General features: G+C 48.8%; 1 protein-coding gene across 2 annotated transcripts in view; it reads right to left on the reverse strand.

Annotated features, from left to right (window-relative positions):
• Positions 1–1308: 1308 nt before the first annotated feature.
• Arid3b (AT-rich interaction domain 3B) overlaps positions 1309–23259 on the reverse strand; it is a 43075-nt gene continuing 21124 nt past the window's right edge. Inside the window, exons 2-8 of one of the 2 annotated variants that reach the window (XM_051156531.1) lie at positions 20227–20298; positions 19964–20036; positions 7730–7913; positions 6113–6429; positions 5753–6007; positions 4511–4609; positions 1309–2301 (exon numbers count right to left, since the gene is read on the reverse strand). In XM_051156531.1, the coding sequence (XP_051012488.1) occupies positions 2135–2301; positions 4511–4609; positions 5753–6007; positions 6113–6429; positions 7730–7913; positions 19964–20036; positions 20227–20298 (1167 nt within the window). In that variant the 3' untranslated portion in view covers positions 1309–2134. The remainder of the gene's footprint in view (positions 2302–4510; positions 4610–5752; positions 6008–6112; positions 6430–7729; positions 7914–19963; positions 20037–20226; positions 20299–23259) is intronic. The other variant, XM_051156532.1, reaches the window with a different exon arrangement.

Consider the following 23259-nt stretch of genomic DNA (forward strand, 5'->3'; position numbering starts at 1 on the left):
CAAATAACCACGACATATACAGACACTTGCTGCGAGAGGACGTCTGAGGTATTTATTCACGGCCTAGGCTACCATGTGCTATCACATTTTTTTTTTCTGGTTAGAATACATACAAAGACATGGAAGGGAGGATGCTGTCCTGGCCAACTGCCTGTCACATGACCTTCAGGACAACACCTGCAGGGGAGGTGCCAGCTGGGCCAGAGCCCTAATGCTGGGCACCCAGCTTTTGCATTTTCTGGCTAGGAGCCTGCTGCTGGCTCGAGGGCAATGAGGGGCATTGAGAGGAACAAGTGGACAAGCTGCCTGGAGAAAGAGAAAGAGGATCCGATGACCTGAAAGACCTGCACCTTCCTTGTCTCCCCTGGGTAGGAAGGGTCTATCCTTCACGGCGAAATCCTGAGACACAATGGCCAAATGGGATTCTCACAGCACCAGACCCCAGATGTCCTTTGCTCAACCCTGCATGTGCCTGGTAAATAAGGCTTCTGAGGCCAGGAAAGGGTCAGACCCCAGTATGTGAGCTCTGTGTGTGTGTTAGTTACTGAGTGTGTGTGTTCTGGCGCAGGGAGAAGAAAAGTCAGCAGGGTTGTGTTTGCTAGGCTGAGGTATGTTTGTGCATGAGCTTTTGGTTTCCCTTTCTCGTCCTAGACAGGACTACTGGGCCATGCTGTGGTCTTCACTGCCACAACCCAAGCGGTCCCAGTGGGTACGGGTGATGCTTAATGTAACAGAGTCGGGCATACTGGGAGGAGAATGGAGCCTTGTGTTAGGACCACCCTTTCTCAACCACAGTGGCCTGTCACAGCAGCATGCTGAGGAGAGACAGGGCTCTTTTCGCATCCTCTTGTCCCTGGGGCTCAGCCTCAGGCAGGGCCCACAGCCACTTGCCTGTGTCCCAAGGTGAGGAATCTAAGGGCAAAAAGATACTGTGCCCTACTCTGTCAGCTAGGGTAGGGGCACAAAGAACCAGTGTGGTTTCAGGATCCAGCAGCAAGCATGGGCCCCTCCAGCCCATCCTCCTGCTGTGTTGATCCCTGAGTCACCCCACCTGCTACACCTCCTGGCCAAGGCATGGGCAGGTTGGAGGGAGGCTGGCTGCAAACTGCACCTGGCTGGGGTGATCTGCTTTCATTTCTTTGGTGCTACAACAGCAACAATAAAAATAAAAAAATTAAAGTCAGCAAAACACATATAAAAAAAGAGTACAGAGAATGAAAATACTTCCTGAAGAATCAAATATTAACAATTACAAATCTGAGGTATTTCAGTGAGCCAACATTAGCACGTCTTGGGCTGGGGGGGCGAAATGGCCCCAGGAGACACAGTAGGGTCCAGGGACAAGTAGTATCTTGGGAAAGCTGGCCAACATGGGCAGGCAGGAAGCTGAGGTTTGGGGATCAGAACAGAGTCTTGTCAGGTAGGTACCAGGGCCCAGGCACCATGAGTTCTTCCTCCTTTTCATGTGCAGAGGGTTCCTGAACCTCAAGCCTGCCCTAATAACGTGCCATTTTTTTCTTAGGAACAACAAAAGGGGTATTCCAGGGCCCTGAGGACTGAATTCAAGACGTGGATTTGGGAGATCCATGCCCAGAAAATCAAGCAGTAAAGCAAGGGGGCCTGGGAAGGCCCATCCCCATCCCATGCTCAGCAGACAAGAGCAAGGAAGACAAGTTCCCGACTCCTAGAGCCCAAAGTGGGATTGAAACACTGGGGGACTGGGCAGCCTAAGAGTCTGGTGATCCTGGGGTGAAGGCAGAAGGCAGCAGAAGGGAAATAAATTAAGGGGGAAGGGAAGTGGGAAGCCTCCAGCCCCATGGCGCCTTACAGATTGTCGATATACTGCTCCAGGATGGGAGGTGGTTGGGGAACCCTGGGGAAGCCGGATGCCCAGGTGTCCCACCCAGTTCTCCAGGACAATCCCTGATTGGACAACGCTACTCTGTCCTGCCCTCCCCCCTCCCCCCAGTCTCTCCCCCAGAGTACAGCAGAATTTGAATGGAGCCTGGACAGATGGGTATATCCAAAGTCAGCATCTGGCCAGATGGTGTCTGATGTGGGCTCCATGAGATGAGGTAAATTCTGTGCATCGATCTCCTTTACTCTCAGCAGGAGAGTAGGGAGTGGGTGCTCATCAGAGGGACCAGCTGGTGGAAGGCTCTGCGCTGGGAGTGCCCCGGGATGAGGTAGGACTTGGTGAGCAGTGAGAGCTGCTGCTGCTGCTGCTGGTGCTGCTGGCAATGCTCTGGGGAGCAGAGCCTGCAATGAGATGGACCACTGGTTTCTGGGCAAACAGCACACCTAGGGTGGGAGGAGAAGCAGTATGGGCTGAGGGGGAGAGACTGTACCTCAGTTCAATTAAACAAGGCGTAACTGCTGGCTTAACCTTGTGTGCTTCACTCTTCTATGATGCCTGATGTCAGGGGAAGCCCAGACAACTGTTCTGCCTTCAAAGGCTCACAAACTACTGAAGGACATGCCTGCAACCAGCATCTTCGCTAGAATAACATAAATGTTCTAGGACTTGTGTAGCTCTACTGTTGGGACCATCCTCAGCTTCTGGGGAGAGGAGCAGAAGTGTAGCCCAGGAAAGGTGTGGGTGGAAAGTGTGTGTCTAGATTGCTCAAAAGAGGAAAAACAGCAAACTGAAGAGATGGTGGCCAGGGAACCTGAGACAGCAGCAAAATGGACCTAGCCCACTGGTGGAGGTATAAATGGTTTAGGGAATAGTAGAGGGGCTGAGGAGGCGGGTGGGGCCTTGTATAGCTATAGGAACCCACTTGGAGGTCCTGAAAGTTTGAGCAGGAGGACACTAAGACATTGGAAATCTCTGGGAGGTCAGAGGCATGGCAGCAAGCACAGGTGTGGGAAGCAGCAGGCAGAAGGGAGCTAGAGAAGGAGGGTGGCCTTGAATCTCAGAACTACTTAGGTTCCTGGGCACCAAAGCCCAACAGAGAAAGCCTGGGGCAGACAAGGGCATGAGAAGTGAGTGGCCCATTTTCAGAGTGCTGGGAGCCTCAACTCCTGACCTGCCCTATACTGAGAGCAAAGGAAAAAGTTACCCACTTCTTCCTCCTAGGAAGAGGACAAGAAAATGCCAAGATCTAGCCATGACTCCTAGCTCCTGTGCTCTTCAGGACTTAACTCAGCCCCAAATATTCCAAGCCACATCATGAGTGGCAGCAGGAGACACAAGAGACTTGCAAGCCACACTGCCATAGCTGCTTCTAGAAACCCATTCCTTCCCTGGCTGAACTCTGCTGCTGGTAGCAGGTGTCCCTGCAGGGGACCAGGAGCTACCCCTAGGGAAATACTCTGGTCTAAATGCAAGGTTTTACCAGCCTGCATGTGGATGCTCACCAGGCAGCTGACTTACCTCATGCCTTGGTAAAACAGGCAGATGTCACCAGCCTGAACTTGTACCCAAGCCTGCCCCTAAACACATGGAATGGCCAGGGCTTCAGGGTTGGGGTCTGTTGCCTCTGTAAACTCTATGTTGATCACCTTTTAAAGATCTCTTCATTACAGATGCAAACCCAACTACCCACCAAAATACTGCATGCAATTACATTAGGGAGATCCAACTGAAAAATTGCAATGCTCCTGGGAGTCAAGGCCGCTTTGCAGCACTCAGATTCACTGCTGGTGTATTTTGTTTAATTTTGACAGGGTCTTACTCTGTAGTACAGTCTGGCCTTGAACCCATGACATGACTGCCTTAGCCTCTTAGGTGCTGGAACTGCAGATATGTGCTACTACACCTAGCTATACTGGTGTCATAGTTCTTGGTTCATTTAAAAAAAGACAGAGGATGGGGTTGGAGGGATGGATCAGCAGATAAAAGCAATGGCTACTCTCCCAAAGGACTTCGGTTGGGTTCTCAGCACCCACACAGTGCACAGATAAACACGCAGACAGATAAAATACTCATGCACACAAATAATAAAATACTTTTTAGAGCCTGGCAGTGATGGCGCATGCCTTTAATCTCAGCACTCAGGAGGCAGAGGTAAATAGGTCTGACTTTGAGGCCAGCCTGGTCTACAGGGTGAGTTTTAAGATAGCCAGGGCTATCCAGAGAAATCCTGTCTTGAACACCACCTCCCTCCCCCAAAAGACATGGAATAACAAACCATTTAATGAGTCTTTTGCAGTCAGGAAAAGGAGTCTTGTTCTCTGGAGGACTGTGCATGGTAGATGATGACCTAGCTCATAATGTATGCTGAAATGTGTGTGTAAGGCAAACATCTTCATACTAAAGACATCTTCAGCTCACCAGCACTGAAGGGAAGGGTTCCTGTCTCTGAAGAAGACTGGTCATTCTGTCAATCTGTGCAATTACAGTCCAGGGCCTCTTTACCTTAGGAGTGCTGAGTCAATGCAAAAAGACACCCCACCCCACCTCTACCATCCCACCCCATAGTATCGGAGGGAGTCAGGCAGGGCCAGCTAGGAATCTGCACAGTGGGCTGGCAGCCAGCACAGGCCTCCCACAGCTCCGGGGGCCTACCTGTATAGGTGGTGCCATCAATATCCACAGACATATTGATGCTGCCAATGTTGCTTGTGGTCAGGTTCAGTGCTGCAGCTGAAGTCTCTGCTCTGTCTTCTGTGGAATCAGAGAGAAAGCAGGCCTGCTCAAGCCTCCTGCTATTGTCTGGTGCTGCTGAGTCAAGCTGACCTGTGGTCTAATGTTGTCTCTGCCATCTCAGTCTCTACTACCTCTGGTCAGGTCTGGCAGTAGAGCCAGGCTAACCAACTTCCTGCCAATTCATTTCCCTGACTCACAGAGTGAAGGGACAGCAGACCAGTCCTACCTGAGTCTCCATGATACACCACCGCAGTCAATCAGCCCCAGTCTCAAACTGCCCTGGAACAGCTGAACTGTAGGGATCTCCAGGAGAAGGATCTTCTGCTTCCAGGACCTTGCCCTCCCTGCCCCATGGGGAGGCTGGCACATGGGGCTTCTGCCAGGATCACTGACTTCTGCCCTCTCCCGCCACAGAGCCACACATTTTTCCATGTGAGCTGCCCTTTCTACTGGCCACTAAATGGTTCCTTCAGCCTATCATGCAAGGGAGGGCTGTCTGGGGGGCTGAGGAGCTTCTTTCACACTGCCTCCCTTCCCAGCACACAACTGCCCACGTTTGCTTGACAGAGAGCCACAGCGACAATGGCGTAGACAGGGGCTTGAAGGGGCGTGCAGGGAGAGGGATGAGGGAAGTGGAATGCATGTTTTGAGAAGAGAAGGTGGGAAACTAGAAAAATGAGGAAAGGGAATGTGAGAAATGTCAAATGCACTGCTAAACTCGTATCGCCTACTTCTTATTCCTGAGGCCGCTGGTGGCTCCACTATTTCTCAGGAATGACAGACCTGGCCACATCTGGTAAGGTACTGGAGTGACTGCAAACCCTGCAATTTAGACAGATCAAAGGCTAGGCAGGGTTGGGGCAGCACAGCATATGTCTCTTCCTTGAAAAACTACTTTCCTTCTTGTTAGAGAACAAGGACTTCACTGCCCAAAGCAGCTTCTGACCTAGAGAACAGTGAGATGGTGAACTCTCAGCCAGCAGACACCTGCAGCGGCTCTCCTCTGGCTCTCTGCTCTGGTAGGGCACTGGAGGCAATGGGAAGGGTGTTTCTGGGCCAGGAGGTCAGTATGGACGTAGGGCTACCCAACCTCAGGGCCTGAGTGGAGCCGGGGTGTGACAGGCATTATGAGGGGAAGAGGAGTCAGACACCAATGCTTACCCCTGCCGTTGATTCTGATCTTCATGGGGAGCTGCCGCGCCATGCTCAAGAGGTTGCGCTGGAAGGCTTGCTGCACCAGGCGCTGCTCTTCCTCCGACAATCTTGATGCCTTCTTCTCAGGGGGTTCCCCTGATTCCAGACGCTCCCGTAGCTGCTCTAGTGTGCCAGTTCGGTTGCCAGTCTGCTGGCCTGCCAAAGTCCCAGGCACAGCCAGGCGATTTGGCACAGGCACTGTCGTCACTGGGATTCCATCACCTGTGAAGGAACCAGAGCTAGATGAATGCACGGTTTACACCTTCTCCACAGTGTGCATCCCGGGCAAGAGGGCCTGGGCTTCCCTCCTCCAAAGGCCCTGCTCACCTTTCCTGAGAGTAGATGCTGGGGGTATCCGAGGATTGCTGGCATTGGTGCCACTGCTGGAGCCAAGCCCAAGGATGGAGAAGCGGATCTTGGGAGGTGAGAGAAGGGCAGGGGTCCCAGCAGAAGCAGCACTAGCAGCGGCGGCAGCGGCAGCAGCAGCAGCAGCAGCAGCAGTGGCAGGAGAATAGCCAAAGAGGGAGGAACTGTAGCTGGGCCTCCGACCTTCCCTACGGTTGCCATCAATGGCCGCCTGTAGTTCAGCTGGGGAGCTCAAGGCTTTCTTCTCACACTCATAGGCATACAGATACTTCATGTACCTGCAGGGAAGAAGGGAAGAATAACCTAAACACAGTACCAGAGCCTGTCCAGTTTAAGTCCACATGTCTTTGGAAGCAGCCTTGGTCAGGCAAGAGCCAGGGTATGGTACATACGGCAGAAGTAAAGAGTCTGGGCTCATTGGACACATTCCTCCACGCTTCTCAGGCATACACACAGCGTGGATCTGAAGTATCAGACACAAAAGGAGCCTTGGGGCCTTAGCTACCTTTTGTCTGCTCTCAGACCCTTGGAATGCCCTTAGGGAAAGGATGCCTGTTTCATAATGCCACCTTTGCTGCTCCTGATTCAGTCAAGCGGGTCAAACAGCAGCAACTCTCCCCACTGTCTTGGCCCCAGAAGGGCAAGGCTTCTCCCCCCTCCCCCAGAGACAGGGTTTCTCTGTGTAGCCTTGACTGTCCTGGACTCACTTTGTAGACCAGGCTGTCATCGAAGGCACAGCAATCCACCTGCCTCTGCCTCCCAAGTGCTGAGATTAAAGGCGTGCACCACCATGCCCGACTAAGGGCAGCTCTTCTTTGTGTGTCATCTGTTCCAAGGAGCCATTCTTTCCTCTAAAACACTGACATTCTGGTTATAGCTATCTCTATTTCTACTAGAATATCCCTAATGGATAAGGCCTTTCTTTCTTTTTACATTTACTTATTTTGTGTGTATGTGTTATTCAAATAAACACATGCATGCCATGGTGCTGGTATGGAGGTCAGGAGTCCTCTACCATGCCCATGAAGTCCTAGGGATTGAACACAGGTAGTCAGGCTTGGTGGCAAGCATCTACCCACCGAGCCATCTTTTTGACCCCAAGGGCATGCTACCTGACAGACAGGCCAATTATTCATTCACAGAGCAACTAGAACATTCCAGAATACTCTCCACTTTTGGTTTGTTCTACATGGCTATTCTTTGATATACTGTTTCCATCAACCCTTATAACTAGTCAGTTAATGGCAAAACAGGTCAGCCAGCAATGAGGCTGAGGTAAGGGGTGGGGGCACCTGGGTAGTTAGATTCTGGAAAGAACATAGGACACAGGTAGGAAGCCCAATTCTGGCTCAGTATGGCATGACTACATTAATTAGCCCGGGGCTTAGTTTTATAATCTGCAAAATGGAAGGTATCAATTTGCCAGGACAGACTGTGACATTTAAATCACACAGAATAGTAAAATACTAGCATTCAGGAGCCATGGTGAGGGCAGCCTTTCAGGCCCTCACTGTTGCAGAAATTTGACCCTGATGTGTGCTCATGTGCTTGGCTTCCTTCTTCGCCCTGGCCACTCACTGGGTCCTGAGGGTGAAGGCAGCACTGGTGATGGACGTGGGCAGGTTCAGGCCTTTGGTGATCTCCCTCCAGATTTTCTTGTTGATGATCTCCACCAAGCCCCCCTTCTCTGTGACCAGCTTATACAGCATGTAGAGGTCCAGGGTCTGCTTGGCCATGATGGGAATCCGGTTGATAGGGGTGCCTGTGACCGTCCAACAGGAGAGGGGTCAGTCATGCAGAGCAGGAAGACAGCAAACGCGTGCATGCCCACCATGAGCGCCTGCACACAGTGCTTGTGAGACTCAGAAGTGTGGTCTGACTCAAACGCTATAGACTAGACAGCAATTAGACTCAGTGTCAGCTCTCTCTGGAATAAGCAGGACTGGCCCAACTCAGGTGTGGGGTGTGGGGTGTGGGGTGTCTGTGGCCTGAAGCAAGCCCCTTAGCCTTTCTGATCCAGATGAACCGAGAGGGAGTTTTGTCTGTTGTCATAGATATAAGCTCAGGTAATTTCTAATGGCTTGGCAGCAATGTCTGCTCGGTCCCTGCTGGTGCTGTGAGGAGTTGAACACGTTCCTCTGCCTGCCTGCCTTCTCTCCGGGTGGAGAGGCATGTTTTTCTTTTCTCTTACAACTAGCCAAGTCAAAGTAGCTACTGGACACAAAGGTCTCCCAGGGAATAAAAAGCCACTCAACAATTCCTCCTCCACTCACTAATCACTCCACCCCCTCCCTGGCCTCCGAAAGAGGGAGGGTCAGAGCAGCTTCCGCCCACTGGCCCAGAGGGGAAGTGAGAGGAGCCAGGGACTTGATTAGGAAACCTGGCACTAGGCAGGAAGGGCTACTAATGAGCACCGAGGGACGGGAGTGAGGGAGGGGCCCAGGTCCTTTCAGGAGGCTGGGATGCTCGTCAGGAGGCGTGATGGATGACTGTCATTTGGCAGCTCGGGATTAATGATCTGTAGGTCAGAGGGGAGAATTCCACAGGGAAGGGTCAGCATCCGGGGCAGCGAATGAGACTTGTTGCCTTTGATGGCAAACTCCTTACTGTACGTAGGCTGCTGCTCCTGCCCCACCCATTCCCTGCCCCCATCTTACTGAGTTGCCTCATAATGGCAAGCCAGCCTGACCAGAGGCTTTCTTTCCAGTGTTACTCCATTATCCCTCAGCTGAAAGTCAGCCTCATCTAAAAAAATTTTTGAGGCAGGATCTAACGAGGTTGACCAAGCTGGTGTCAACCCACAACCCTCCTGCCACAGTCTCCCAAGTGCTGGCCACACATCCAGCTCCTCAGCTGTTTCACAGGATAATCCAAGCAGAAGAATGGAGTGAAGGGCTCCCTCTCTTTAGAAAAAAAATCTTAGGCAGGGACTAAAAAGGTGGCTCAGCAGTTAAGAGCATTGATTGTTCTTCCAGAGGACCTGGGTTTGATTCCCAGCACCACACAGAGGGTCACAACCAGCTCTAACTCTAGTCCCAGAGGATCTGATGCCCTTTTTGGCATCTGTGAGAACTAGATGCACACAGCATTCATAATAATAAAATCATGGGCATGGTTGCACATGCCTGTAATCCTAGCACCTGGGAGGGAGAAGCAGGTAAGACCTCTATGATCTGTGAGTTCAAGACCAGAACAGTCTACACAGAAAGTTCCAGTCCATTCAGGGTTACATGCTAAGACCCTGTCCCGGAAAAAAAAAAAAAAAAAACCAACCTTTTTTTTTTTTTCCGAGACAGGGTTTCTCTGTGTAGCCTTGGCTATCCTGGACACACTTTGTAGACCAGGCTGGCCTCGAACTCACAGCGATCCGCCTGCCTCTGCCTCCCGAGTGCTGGGATTAAAGGCGTGCGCCACCACGCCCGGCTCCAAACCAACCTTTTTTGTTTTTGTTTGGAGAAAGGGTTTCTCTGTGTAACAGCGCTGGCTGAAGAATCTGTATTTGTGTATGTCAAGTTTTTGTGTAAGTGCATGTGGAGGCCAGAGGACGATCTTGTATGTCATCCCCGGCAGCCTCTACCAGGCCCCATCTCTGAAGAGAAAGCAGTGTGAACACAGCTACTGGGGATTCACCTGGTAGGACCAGAGCTCTTTCATGTGAATGAGAGGAGGCTACTGAGCTTCAAGACCTCTGTCTTGACCATCTGTTACCTGACCCCTTTGGCAAAGGGTCAAGGCATTAGGTTTAAAATGCATAGGTAACCCAAGGACAATGACATATGTTTCTAACTTCAGGTACTGAGAAACCAGTGACAAGAGAATCTCAAGTTCAAATTCAAGGCTAATTTCTGTTGCATAGACCACTGATCACTGTCTCTAAATACATAAATAAAAAGATAAAGGAAACTCAAATTAATATAGAACATACCAGATTGCTACTAATCTGACCTACCCTAAGACTGACTGCTCGGGCTGGAGAGATGGCTCAGAGGTTAAGAGCAGTGACTGCTCATCTAGAGGTCCTGAGTTCAATTCCCAGCAACCACAAGGTGGCTCACAACCATCTATAATGAGATCTGGTGCCCTCTTCTGGCCTGCAGGTGTACATGCAGGCAGAATATTGTGTACATAATAAATAAATCTTAAAAAAAAAAAAAAGACTCACTGCTCTAGGCTGACCACTGTTTTTCTGTGCGGATCCGGATCAAGCCCGGCTGTTCTCATCACCCACATTCAGGTTGTTAGGTGGTTGCACTGCCTCTTTCCCTGAGGTACCTCTCACAGACCTCTTTCCTTTTTGGCCTGGGCCACTAAGCTGGGTCAGGCCCTGACTTACCTGTAGCAGCCTGGATTCACGCCTCTGATCTGCACACTACAACCAGACCATCTCCTGCTTTTACTAGGTATTTCACTTGCTTATTCAAAAGCCTACAAAGCCTCATTGCTTACTCCACTGCACATGACTAGGTCATATGACCCACATGCACTAAGGTTCCATGAAAAATGGTCTGTTTCCAGTAAGTCCCAGCAACTGCTCTCATGCTAGTCAGCTGAGCCTCCTCAATATCACCCTCAAGCCAAGCTCATTTTTGCTCCTCAGGTCTGAAATATTTGTCTCCATTCAAGTCTCCACGTTCAAGTTCTTCAGTATCCACTGGCCACAGGGAGAACTTTCTAACAGTACGCACAGATTCCTTCCCTCGAAGGATTTCTGTGATAGCCTCCCAAAGTCAGGGAACTACTCTCATTGTTTGACATCTGTCCAAATGGTTTCCCAGAACTGTTAGCTGTGTAAAAGCAGGGACTATTTTCCTTTATGCTCTAATATTATTGTGGCTAAATTGTTGTAATCCCAGCACTTGGGAGGTGGAGGCAGGAGGATCTGGAGTTCATTATCTACAACATAGGCCAGCCTGGGGCAACATGAGAGCTACTCAATTAGAGCCATCAGTGGTGCTGACTGTCTAATGGTGATGGTCCTCTCTCAGGTCCTGTCATGGACCATTCAGTTCATAGCCACTAGTGAAGAACTTGGGGAGTAGAAGCTTAGAATGAGCAAGGCTCTGGCTCCTATTACAAGGCTAGTGGGAGAAGAATGGGTGCAGAGGTAGGGTCTTTGTAAGGTAAAGCAACAGTTACTCCAAGGCGTGAGCCACCATGCCTGGCTTTATCCTGTTTTCTTTCTTTCATTGTTGATGTTAGTTTTTCGAGACAGGGTTTCTCAGTTTAGCTCTGACTGTTCTCACGGACTTAGAGATCTACCTGCTCCTGCTTCTTGAATGCTGGGATTAAAGGCATTTTACCACCACCGCGCAGCTTATCCTGCTTTCTGACTGAAAACGTGTGGACACAGGCCACGGCAGACTGTATTGTGGTCCATGCTGCCTCTGCAAGGATTTCCATGCTCCCCTGAAGTAGTCACTAGGCTAGGCTGTGGCCACTGGAGATCTATAAAGGGAAACACGACTGTGGATGTAGCAACCGTGATCAAAGTTGGACTCTATCGTCAGGGAACGCTCAGGTTTGGGAACTACTTAGGGAAGAAAACCAGACCTGAGAAGGTAAGAAAGGCCAGAGCAATGTTTGAAGTCAAGGCTGTACCTTCCCGGGAACTTTACCAGCCCCCTACAGAACAGAAGCCCCTGACAATGTCTTCTCACACCAGAGCCTGCAGCTCTGTGCCTGGAAAAGCAGGCATTCGGCTTCCCTTCGCTCCACGGCCTCCCACTGCTCAGGCACCCTGAGCTCCAGAGGAGGCTCCTGGTACCACAAGAAGACTGGTACTGTCTGTTTGGTTTGAGGTTGGCCCTGTTAGAGGATTAACACGGTTCCCAGAGCAGAAACACACTGTATTTTTCTAGCATTATCTAGATAAACCAGACACGAAAACCTGCCTTGCCTTTGATTTTCCTGACAAATATGAGAACCAACTGGAATCCTCAGGCTGGTCTCTTGGCAGTTTGCTTTGCACTGAGTGGACCTGGAGGTCCAAAGGAGATGTTACTCTGTTAGGGGTCTGTGCCAATATCAGTGTGTGTGTACATATGAGAAATAGCAAATTATCACAAAAGGGGCGAGGGGCTTGGTTTTAGTAGCCTTTCTGGTTTTTTTTTTTTTTTTAAAATATTTATTTATTTATTATGTATATAGTGCTCTGTCTCCATGACAGAAGAGGGCATCAGATCACATTTATAGATGGTTGTGAGTCACCATGTGGTTGCTGGGAATTGAACTCAGGACCTTTGGAACTACAAACTGTGCTCTTAACCTCTGAGCCATCTCTCCAGCCCCTTAGTAGCCTTTCTGAATCAGGGACTAAAGTTGCCAAATGATCTTGAAATTGATAATTGAGAATCTTTTCTTTTGAAGGACTAATGAGACTTAAGATGCGGTGTGAAGCTGGGCGTGGTGGCGCACGCCTTTAATCCCAGCACTCGGGAGGCAGAGGCAGGCGGATCGCTGTGAGTTCGAGGCCAGCCTGGTCTACAAAGTGAGTCCAGGATGGCCAAGGCTACACAGAGAAACCCTGTCTCGAAAAACCAAAAAAAAAAAAAAAAAAAAAAAAAAAGATGTGGTGTGAAGTTCAAGGTCACAGCAATGGCTGCTTCGGCACACTTTGGGAGGAGGGAAAAGGTCTCTGGATGCTCTCTAGGCTTTGTTGGATCCTCCTCTATTCCAACAGGTTCTTTGCTTTAGAGGGGTATGTGAAAGTGACCAAAGAGCAGCAGCAAGGAGGCAAACACCCATGGGAAAGAACTCCGGGTCGCTGTGCAGGCCCTGCAGGAGAGCATCTCTACCCAACAGGGAAGAGAGTGTTTGGTGGGTGGGTGGGGAGCACCTGACAGGGAAGCCTGCAGACTGTCAGTCACTGCTATCAAAGCAAGAGCTAGGATTGAGGGTAATTAATCATGCTAACTCTGACAGGAATCCAGGGCCTTATCTGTACCCCAAGAAATGCCACTGGTCTCTAGTTCCCTCCTCAATAAAGGAGACTGACAGTTGCAACAAAGAGGGCCCTTATCAGATTTCAGCCAGGGAGCCTGAGGCAGCCCCAGGGACGGATGTAAGAAGGCTTTTTTATGAGGGCTGGGGACCCAAGCAAAGCCTTTGAGACTTCTGGGGCTTTAACCCTTGGTGGTGGGAATGTTACTGGACTAACAGGCTAGAGGGTCACCCAGGAGCTTCCAGGGCAGATATGGCTGGGCAGAAGCTGCTCCCTGGCCTGGTGGCTTCTACATCACTCAGGTGATACAAATGTAGTTAGAGCAGAAGAAGCAGAAGAGACAGTTGCCCTGACTCTGGACACAAGGATGGGGCCTATGAGAACGGTGAGGGGAAGCCCCACCTGTCCATCACAGAGAATGGCCTGTGCCATCAAGACCAGCAGCAATCTGGGCAAAAGACGCCAAGGGTGCTTTCCTGTCTACTGGTCAGGGGTGAAGGCCTAGGACCTAGGGCGTGGCCCTGCCAGGGACCCTTGCTGCTTTTTTTCCTGGCTTTGAAAAGGTCATTAATCACACCCACAGCCTGACTGAGACAACCAACCATGGAGTCTAGAGGAATTAAAATCATGTTAGGCTGGGAATGTGCACAGGCAGGCAGGCAGGCAGGCTGGCATCCTCGCCATTCCTCTGTATTAATCCCTGGCCTGCTCCTCAGGATAAAGAAGGGAAATAGCTGGGGATTTCTTCCCCTGACTTGTTTATGTAGAACATATCTCCCTTCTATCGGGAGCCTGGCTAGCAGTGTCCAGCAGACAGCAGCAGTTTATGCCATGGCGTTCCACAAGGCAAGGCAAAAGCAAGGACAGGCCAAGTATACGTGAATCCACAGCACGGATCTGCTGTACCTTACACTAACTAATCTGGGAAGACTTTTCTACAAGTACCAGTAGAATTAACCCTTATGTTAGAATATGAAACATTTCCAGTGTCAGGAAAGTCCCTCAAAGCCTTTCCATCCCAGTAAACGCGCCCTCCCACCCTACACAGTGCTGGAGGTGTCTACTGTTCTGACTGTGCTTTCTTGGACTTTGTATAAATGGAGTCATACGTAGTGTCATCTTTTGTGTCTGGCTTTTGCTCCACACTAGGCGTATTAGAATTGTCCTAAGTGTGCCAGTAGCACACTTCATTCTCATGGTTGTGTGGTATCACATTATCTGATTGAGACAAGATTTATCACTCCCATTTGCTCTTCCAGGAGCCATGAGTAACATTCTGGCTGTTCTACAACCAGGAAGCTGATTTAAAACGAGCCTTTTCTGATACTCCAACTAGGATTTGCTGTAGGTGAGGTTACATTCTGCTGTGGCTAATAACAGAGTCAGGGCTATAACTATACCATCTCTTCCTTTACAGCAGAGTGCCAGCTCAGCATGTGCAATCCCTGAGTTCAAAGGTTAACAAAGAGTTTGAAGGAGGTAAGCTGCAATCCTCCTTCTGTTTACTTGTTAGTGGGTCACATCTTGGGAAAGTTCAGAGGAGAGGGATAGCAGCCAGGCCAGGACACTCATGGCTTTCTGCTTCTTCTGCTATCTGTGGCAACAACCTCCTAGATCCTCACCATGTGTGAGTGGGCCAAAAACCTCAGCTGCGTCTTTTCTTAGGCCAGCCCCTAAAATGCTGACTCACACTGCAACAGAGGGGACAGAATACTACAAATAAATTAATTTTATAATACCCGAGCTCACCTATTCAAGATTTTGGAGCAGAAAGAGGTGAATTTAATAAAAGTGGGAAATTCAAAATAATTATACATATAAAGCCCAGACTCCCTTTCTCATTATTGTGGATAGCTGAGTAGTCACTGGGTATTAAATGCCAGAGATGGAAAGAAGAAAGACAGTGTACTTGGTGGGGGCAGCTGGATCACCTGGGGGAGAGAAAAGGAAGACTCAGACAAAGACTAGCCCTTAGGGGCAAATTTGCACTTCAAGCTCTCACTTGTGGATAAACTCTGAAGATAAAGTTCCCAAACCCATGCCATCTGTATTAGAAAGGGTGTTCTGGGCGCAGAGCACAGGAGAAACCACCTCCACCAAAAGGCAAAGCAATATATGTCAGAAACACTTCCTTGCCTGAGATGGATAGATAAGCACACAACAGAAGGAAAAACACTCTAACTGCACTTTGAAGCAAACCCAGCCCTTTTCCCACAGTAAATCCTTTGTATATGCACATCAGAAACGATCTAACTATCCACTGGGGAGAAGCAGGGGCAGTTTGTGGCCCTGACAGAACTGGTGGGAAGGCAGATCTTTGAACAAGGTCTTGACAAAAACAAACAAACAAACAAACAAACAAATAAATCTGTCTTCCTAGTGACTATGCAGTTGTTTACCCCGGCATGTATTGAAGGGTGGGGGTGGGGACATAGAGAAAGGGTGACAGGATAGAGGGTGCTCTTGGGTTTCTCCCCTGCCTCATCTTGCCTCAGCAAATAGCAGCCTTCTTCCTATTGCTGAGCTGTCACTTTTGTCCTTCCAAGAGACCCAGAGATGAGGGTTCCTTCCCTTTGTATGCAAAGTTCTACACTGTGTTCAGCAAATCCTCTGCTAGACAGTGAGCAGTGGAGTGGTGGGTCCCTATGCTACAGGAGCAGGCGTGCCTGCACCTCTAAACGGAAGCCACGAGGTTGTTGGTATTAGGGACGAGTCTCTCAAGGGCAGTGCAAGAAGGGGGAGGGAGCCCTGCCTAGGACTTAGGAGAGACCAATGCTAACTCTGCTCTCCGGATTTAGGTAGTCTCCTCACCTTGGGCCTGATTCACAGTTACATTTTGACTATAAAACTGCACTACCACTACCACCACCATCAGATCATCGTTTTTTAATGAGCTCACACTTCTGCTTTTCCTCTCAGGGGAAAAGCTCTTCTTACTGATTATGTGAAAATGCAACTATGTACATGGCCTTTGCTTATCAGACTTACAAATTAGCCCCTCCCTTTGGACACTGGAAAACTAATTGTATAAGGAAATGAAAGCTCAGAAACAACAATTTCATTTACAATGTTTATCTGGCTTTACTTTTGGCAACACACATACACACACACCCCTGCATATATGTGCAGCAAAAAAGGCTACCAGAGCTCTTAAATCTAAGTATCTTTCTGAGAACAATGTTCTGCCAGGAAAAGAGACCTCACTACAACACAATGTGTGTGATTCAGCTTGGCTTCAGTTGGAAAAAGATGACTGTGTTATATAGCAAGAAAAGAGAAGAAACATTTGGTCTTAGAGAACCTCGGGGCATTTTCATAGAATTATTTTGATAGAAAACTGCTAACAGGGCTTTTCCTGTTGTTGTTTCTCCACATAGGTAGGTAGCATCATCTGTAGGGAGCTTAGAGCAATCATGGAAGTAGAACGCAGAAGCTTCCACACTGACTAAGTGAACCTTCAACATCTCAAGGAAGGTGTGGCCAAGGAGCCGATCGATCTAGAGAAGGGTGGATGTTTGCCTGGCTTTGCACAATCCGCAGCCTTTTCCGCCTCTGAGGGCCTCATTTCCTCAGGCCAGCAGGAGCTCAGCCCACTGTGGTCTTAGGCTGTACTGACAGACTGACCTATTGGGAGGGGAGGGGCCACCAGAGTGCAAGTAACTGAGCTCAGCCTAGAAACTAAATGCCAAAGGCTGAAAGGCCCATCTGTTGCAGTCAATTCACCCAAACGTGTTAACAGGCGGGAGACAGCACAAAGCAGCAGTTACAGCCTGTGCCCCTTCCCACATGATGCTGTTTTTATCACCTGCAGCTGCAGTTGTTTGGGGCAGCCTGCTGTGTGCTGCCTCCCTCAGAGCCCTGTCCACTTCCTCTGAGGTGCCTGCTATATGGAAGCCACTGAGCCCAGCGCCCAGCGCAGGTGGCATCACTAGGACTTTTAAATTCAGGTTTGTATAGTTAAGAAGACCCTTTGGAACTGACTGCTTAACCTTTGTATGAGCAGTGCCTGACTTGCTGCAGAGATCCCAACTACGGAGACCTACACCTCGAATGCCCTACATATCCCACTCTGAAGAGCGACAAACAAGAACAAAGACTGCATGCTTCACACAATTAAAAGCATAACCTGCTTCCTAGCTCCCGGGAACGCGCTAACCTAGACTAGTAGCTAACAGTGACCCAGGAGGGAGGCCCCTCAGCTGCCACTGTGTTCCAGAGCAGGGTGGGCTCCACTCTCTAAAGCAGGAGGTGGGTGGGGAGGTTGAGACACTACCTGACAAAAGCCAACCTTAAAATAAGGTAAAATGATTTCCATGGAGGTTGCTTTTTATTTGTTTGTTTTGTTTTTTCCTGTATCAAAAGCTTTCTACTTACTTTTTTCCATGATGTGACATTGGCTCTTTCTAGAGAGCAATTTGTTCCCAAAGGCCATTTACAAATTCTAGAACCCGTTCTTTCTTTCTTTCTTTCTTTTTTTTTTTTTTTTTTGGTTTTTCGAGACAGGGTTTCCCTATGTTATCCTGGCCGTCCTGGACTCTCTTTGGAGACCAGGGTGGCCTCGAACTCACAGCAATCTACCTGCCTCTGCCTCCCGAGTGCTGGGATTAAAGGCGTGTGCCACCACACCCGGCTCTTTTTGGTTTTTTTGAGACAGGGTTTCTCTGTGTAGCCTTGGCTGTCCTGGACATGCTTCGTAGATCAGGCTGGCCTGGAACTCACAGAGATCCACCTGCTTCTACCTCCCTGAGTGCTGGGATTACAGGCGTGCGCCACCACACCAGACTGCTGGAGGCATTTCTTTGAGACAGGATTCCTATAGTACAGGCTGGCTTCCAACACACCTTGTTGAGGCCTTGAACTCTGATCCTCCTGCTCCTACCTCCCACGTGGAAAGATTATAGGAATATGCCCCACACCTGGCTTCTACAGACATTTTTGGTTATCATGACTGAGCATTGCTATTGCCCCTTACTGGGTGGGAGAGGCCATCCCACTGCTCCTATTCTATAGTGCACAAGTCTGCCTCCACAAAGGGGTAACGCAGTCCCTAAAGTCAACAGCTGTTAATGCCATGAAAATCTGCATCAGAGTAACTAACAGGCAAGAGATTTAGTTATTTTTACTCTCTTGGTGATGCTAGAAAATGGTGAAGTATTTGGCAAAAGTCCTGAAGACAGGCCCAAAGAGCTACAGACCAACATCACCAATAGACTGCTCTCTACCACTGACCTAAACTACAGAACTGCTGTGGAAATGAAGCAGATCTAGGCCAGGCTCCAGGCTGCTTAGCGGCCTGCAGGGTGAGCTGAGTCAGGAAAACCAACAAGGTGCTCAGCCAGCAAACACCCTGAGCACCAACCTGGCTGGCTCCAGAGATGGAGGCATGACAAAGCAACTGTCCTCCAGGAAACAGGAAGGAGTAAACATTACCAGTCTCCACTCGTGACTAGGCTGATCTAGCTTACTTTTTAAAAAAAATCCTTCTGGGCAGAGAGAAAAACAATAAAGTAGAAAAATAAAGCAGGGGCATTCCACCGCTGATTAAAATCTATACTGCTGTGGCAGCCCCTCTGAGACAGGATCAGCGCCTGGCTTTGCACCAGCTGGGCTTGTGGAGCTTGTAAATAATTAAAAGGTAATTGGAAGGCGAGACCTAAGTATTAAGTGGGTTTCTCTCTCTCAGGGTATAAGGAGTTTCCCCGCTGCCAGCCACAGTATCTTTGAGGGCTGTATTTTCGTTTTTCACTCACACACACACCAGCTCCAGATAACTGTTGGAAGAGTAAACTAATTAGGGCTCTTACACTGCTCTGATAGGCTTCGAGACCTACGAACAAAGCCTCCAATCTTCCTATTGCCTTTTAAAGTGATCCGGCACTGATAGCTCACTACTGTGAAGGCATGGGCTTTGGGGAAAAAAGAGGAGGAAAAAGGGAGATAGGGTGGAGAGGCAGAGAGAGAGAGAGAGAGAGAGAGAGAGAGAGAGAGAGAGGAGGTGTAGAGGGAGTAAAGAAAGCAGAGAGAGAGAACAGGAGCTGTGCATTCTAGAATATGTATCTGCCATTATAGCTCAGCCTAGAACAAAACCTAAAACGCCGTTCTCAGACAGCCTGCAAAGGATATGTGATCAGGTAATAATAGCAGTGTCCTAGGAAAGGGGCTGGTGGGAGCAGTCCTCTTCAGGGCTACATCCTGAGGGTGATAAACGTGGAGCTACAAAAATTGTTAAGGGTCTTCTCATAGAGGGGCTGAAGTCCTGAGGCCTGACCTAAGCTGGCGAACCCATTGCTATGACAGGATACAAAGCCGGGAAGTTGAGTCACTGGTCTCAAAACTCAGTCAGGACAGGGTCTAGAGTGGAGCCAGCTATAGGGGGTTGGGTACAGGGAGAGGAGGACAAAGAGCTGAGAGGTGGAGTATACCTGGATGCCTACTACTGGGCAGTTAACCTGCAGGGACATCCCAACTATGTGAAAGAAATCCAGAAGGTAATGACGACCCTTCCTTTTCGTGGAACATTTCACATTTTCCAGAACAACCCCAGGGGTGCCTATGTTTTCATTATTTTTCTCAGTCTACTCAGGACTAACCAGACCAACAGTGCACGCCACATGCTGATTTAAATGAAACCTGAGGCAGCAATAAGGCTACAATAAAAATGTATTTGGATATAAATTGTCTCCAGAGACCATTCAATTAGAAGAGAGACAAAAATAAGGCAGGGCAAATCCATCTTTTGCTAAGGTCCTCTCTGCTCCCTTCAATCTGGTTGCCAATTATTTAAATAGCTCTTGCACAAGGAGGCTTGGAGGAGGATGGGTAACAGTAACACAGTAGTCACTCAATAAGCAATGAGGAGGCAACACACTTACCCCTCTTCTGCATGAAGATGAAGAGGTCATCCAAAAATTCTTTCCTTTCAGGATCACCATCCAGTTCATACAGCTGCAGGCCAGACCCCAAGAGAAAATAAAAATGAAACATCCCATCTCACTGCAGGTGTTGTCATCCCAGAGCTACTACAGATATCTGAGTAACTACAAGTGTGACTTGCCAGCCACTCACATCTAAATGTATAGGGGTGACATACAGCCCACTGCAGAGCTGCTTGTCTTTATCACAAGATACTACAGACCTTGGCAAAATCTCGAGAGATCTCTCTTCCCCGGCCTCCATCAGCATCATCACTCCAGGCTAAAGCACCATTCTGAGGGGGACAAAGCATAACATTGAGAGGGGAGTGGGAGTCATATAAGAGAGGGAGCAAGATTTCCATGAGGGAAAGATGACCACCCTCAGCAATTTTGCTCTATTCAGGACCCTTTACTAACTTTTTTTAGGATCTCCTGTTTTGCTTTTGATGATGATTCCATACTATGGTTTGTGGCTGGGTTTCAAACAAATCATCTTTGTTGGCAAAGATGGATGCTGCTCACGCTCGACAATGCTGAGAAGGACACAAAAGCCCACAGTCCCGAGAACCCCCATCCCAGCTGACTTTCTAGAAACTACCATTCTGAGACACATTCACTGAGCAGTGGGTGCAAAGATGCTCAGCTTGGTTCCCAACACCGCACTGTGAGTGGTCAAAGGGCAAGTGAACCGGGCAAAGGTCCACAAGTTGCCTAGCCTCCCATCAGAAACCTGAAGCCTAGCAATGAGAATGCCTAAGGGACTGCAGGCAGCCACAGCCTGATACTATGCTCAAGGGTCAGCCCAGGCACAAAAGCTAATTTTCATTAGGAAATTAAAAAACAAAGCAAACAAACAACCAAGCTTTGGTTAGATCAAAGCAATGATTTGGCTGAGTAGGGGAAAAGGGAAGTACGCCTTTGTTAATGTTCTTTATTCAGCTGGACGACTTACTCCCTAGACAGACACCAATTTACCTCTTCGGTAGAGACCCACTCTTCACCTCAGCTGCATCAAGACCCCCAATAGCAGTCTTTCTCTGCTGGCAGTTCAGATTTTCAGTCTTTTGAAATTATGTAATCTCCATCAGAAGGAATGTTCCTTGATAGAAAATCAATCTTACTTATCTTCTTTGTATCCCAGCACAATGTCTCACTGCCTGCTACATAATCAATTTGCTATTTGAACTAGCAATCTCTTCAACAAATACACAAATACATATACCCTAGAGATGGCCCAGCCACCTCTGCCAGTGGCAAGTATGAAATCTCCATTCACCCTGTCCTGGTGGACGCAACTATACCCTGAGCCTATGACATCCTTCCTTTGTTCTCTCCTGGAACACAGGCACATGCAGGCACACCACCCTGCTAGCAGAAGTGAGTAAGTTCTTGAGGAAGGCATGAGGGCTTAGAAGCAGGGACCTCTTGGGAGAACATTCTTTCGACTGCACAGGACTCTTGTTCTGAAACCATGACAGCCTGGGCGAATCCTACTCTGTACACACATGCACACCGCACACTCCTCTTGCCTGGAAGCAAGAGGCACTATTCGCCTCTATTTTGAGACCACACTTTGCTTTCTGTACTCAAGGCTGATTCTGAGATACAGATGCACTTCTTCCTCACAGCAGCAACAGCATAGAGTGAGTTAAATCTGACAGAAAAGCGACGCCTTGTCAGCTGAAATCAAACAAGCTACACCAATCAAAGATTTGTGTAAGGAAGTGTTTGGTCAGGGACTGGGCCGTGCACACACTGGGGCTGGAGGCAGACACTGTTACTAGTGTCCTTTGGAACCAATGACCAAGCAGGAGGAGCATTGCAGGTTTCTTCTTTTCTGTTGTTAAATTCAACCCCACGCTGTAATTATTATAGTTACCAGAAATCTAGTATCATCTGGTGGCAACTAGCACAATGAATAATCAAGATGAATTATACCTGTCAGGTCAGCAAAACCAGACAGTTACATTTGAACCCCTTTCAAAGGGTGCAGTAGGTTGCCCTAATGCCCAATGATTTTGTTTGAGCCAGTAATTCCTGCTGCAAAGTCAATTATCCTGGGAGCTCCCATTGGCTGAAAGACATTTAATGGGGGATCACTGTGCTTCTGTTATGTCAGCTGTTTACTGTGGCAGCTCAATTTCCAACTCTGCAGCTAGAGATCGGAGGCTGATGCTCACAGGAGGATTCTTACCAGTCCCCAAGATGAAAACACTAGATTTTTTGCTAATTACAGTAACTTGCAGGCATTCCAAAGGCTCAGGAACTGTGTCACACTCAGTTGGAGGGAGATCTAATCCACAACCTTGACTGAGTGGGGCTTTCAGCAGTGGGGGAGGGGTGTGAGAACAAGCATGCCAGTGTGACCACCTTAGGGCTATGTGTGAAAATAAACACCCAAGTGCCAGCACAGCTCCGCAGACTGAAAGAGGAGAATGCTGGGGGTGGGGAGCGGTGGGGAAGAGGTTGGTATCCACTAGGTCTCCTCTACTTTTCCCAGCTCTACCCCAGCTGCAAGGGATTCTAAACACTAGCTATAGCCATGAAGCAGGAAATAGCTTAAAATGTGCTCAGTCTAGAGAGGAGTCAGCTATCAAGTGTGGTGTGGAGGGAGGAGAACAAAGAATTAGGGACTACATCATAAAGTGGATGTCAACGGAGGCTACAGGGACAGGATTTGACCACAGAGAAGGACACTGGCCACAGGACAGAAATAAGACACTGAACTTTATTTATTTTCAAATGAAAGAAAATTAGTTGTCTGAATGTGTGAGTCTTCCTTCTCCTGTTCCAAGCCAAGGATACTCAATTTCGTTCTTTTTTCTTTTTGTGTTTTTTGGACACAGGATTTCTCTGTGTAGCCCTAGCTGTTCTGTGCTAGGATTAAAGAAGTGTACCACAGTGTACCACAACTGCCCAGTATTTGGTTGGGGCTTAGGCAGAAGTTTCTCATATTATTTAATCTTGAGGCAGTTAAACTTTACTCAGCTTTGCAGGTTTTTCTGGTTACGATGAGACTGATCCTGCAGCCTGCCTGCCCATCACAGCTGAGATGCCAGTTTCTTCATAAAGCCTGCTGGTTTCCCCTCTGGGCTGTCACCTCATGCTCTGGAGCCCTGGACCCCTTCATCTCTAATCTAAAGCATCTTGAGGATGTCTCTAACCCCCAGCACAGAGACAGCACTGACCCCTGCCACCCTCTTGCCTGCAACAGAAAGGGTGATTACAGTTCTTTCTCTGCTCTTTACAACTCC

This window comes from Acomys russatus, chromosome 14 (assembly GCF_903995435.1).
Source record: "Acomys russatus chromosome 14, mAcoRus1.1, whole genome shotgun sequence".
Classification (NCBI taxonomy): Eukaryota; Metazoa; Chordata; class Mammalia; order Rodentia; family Muridae; genus Acomys; species Acomys russatus.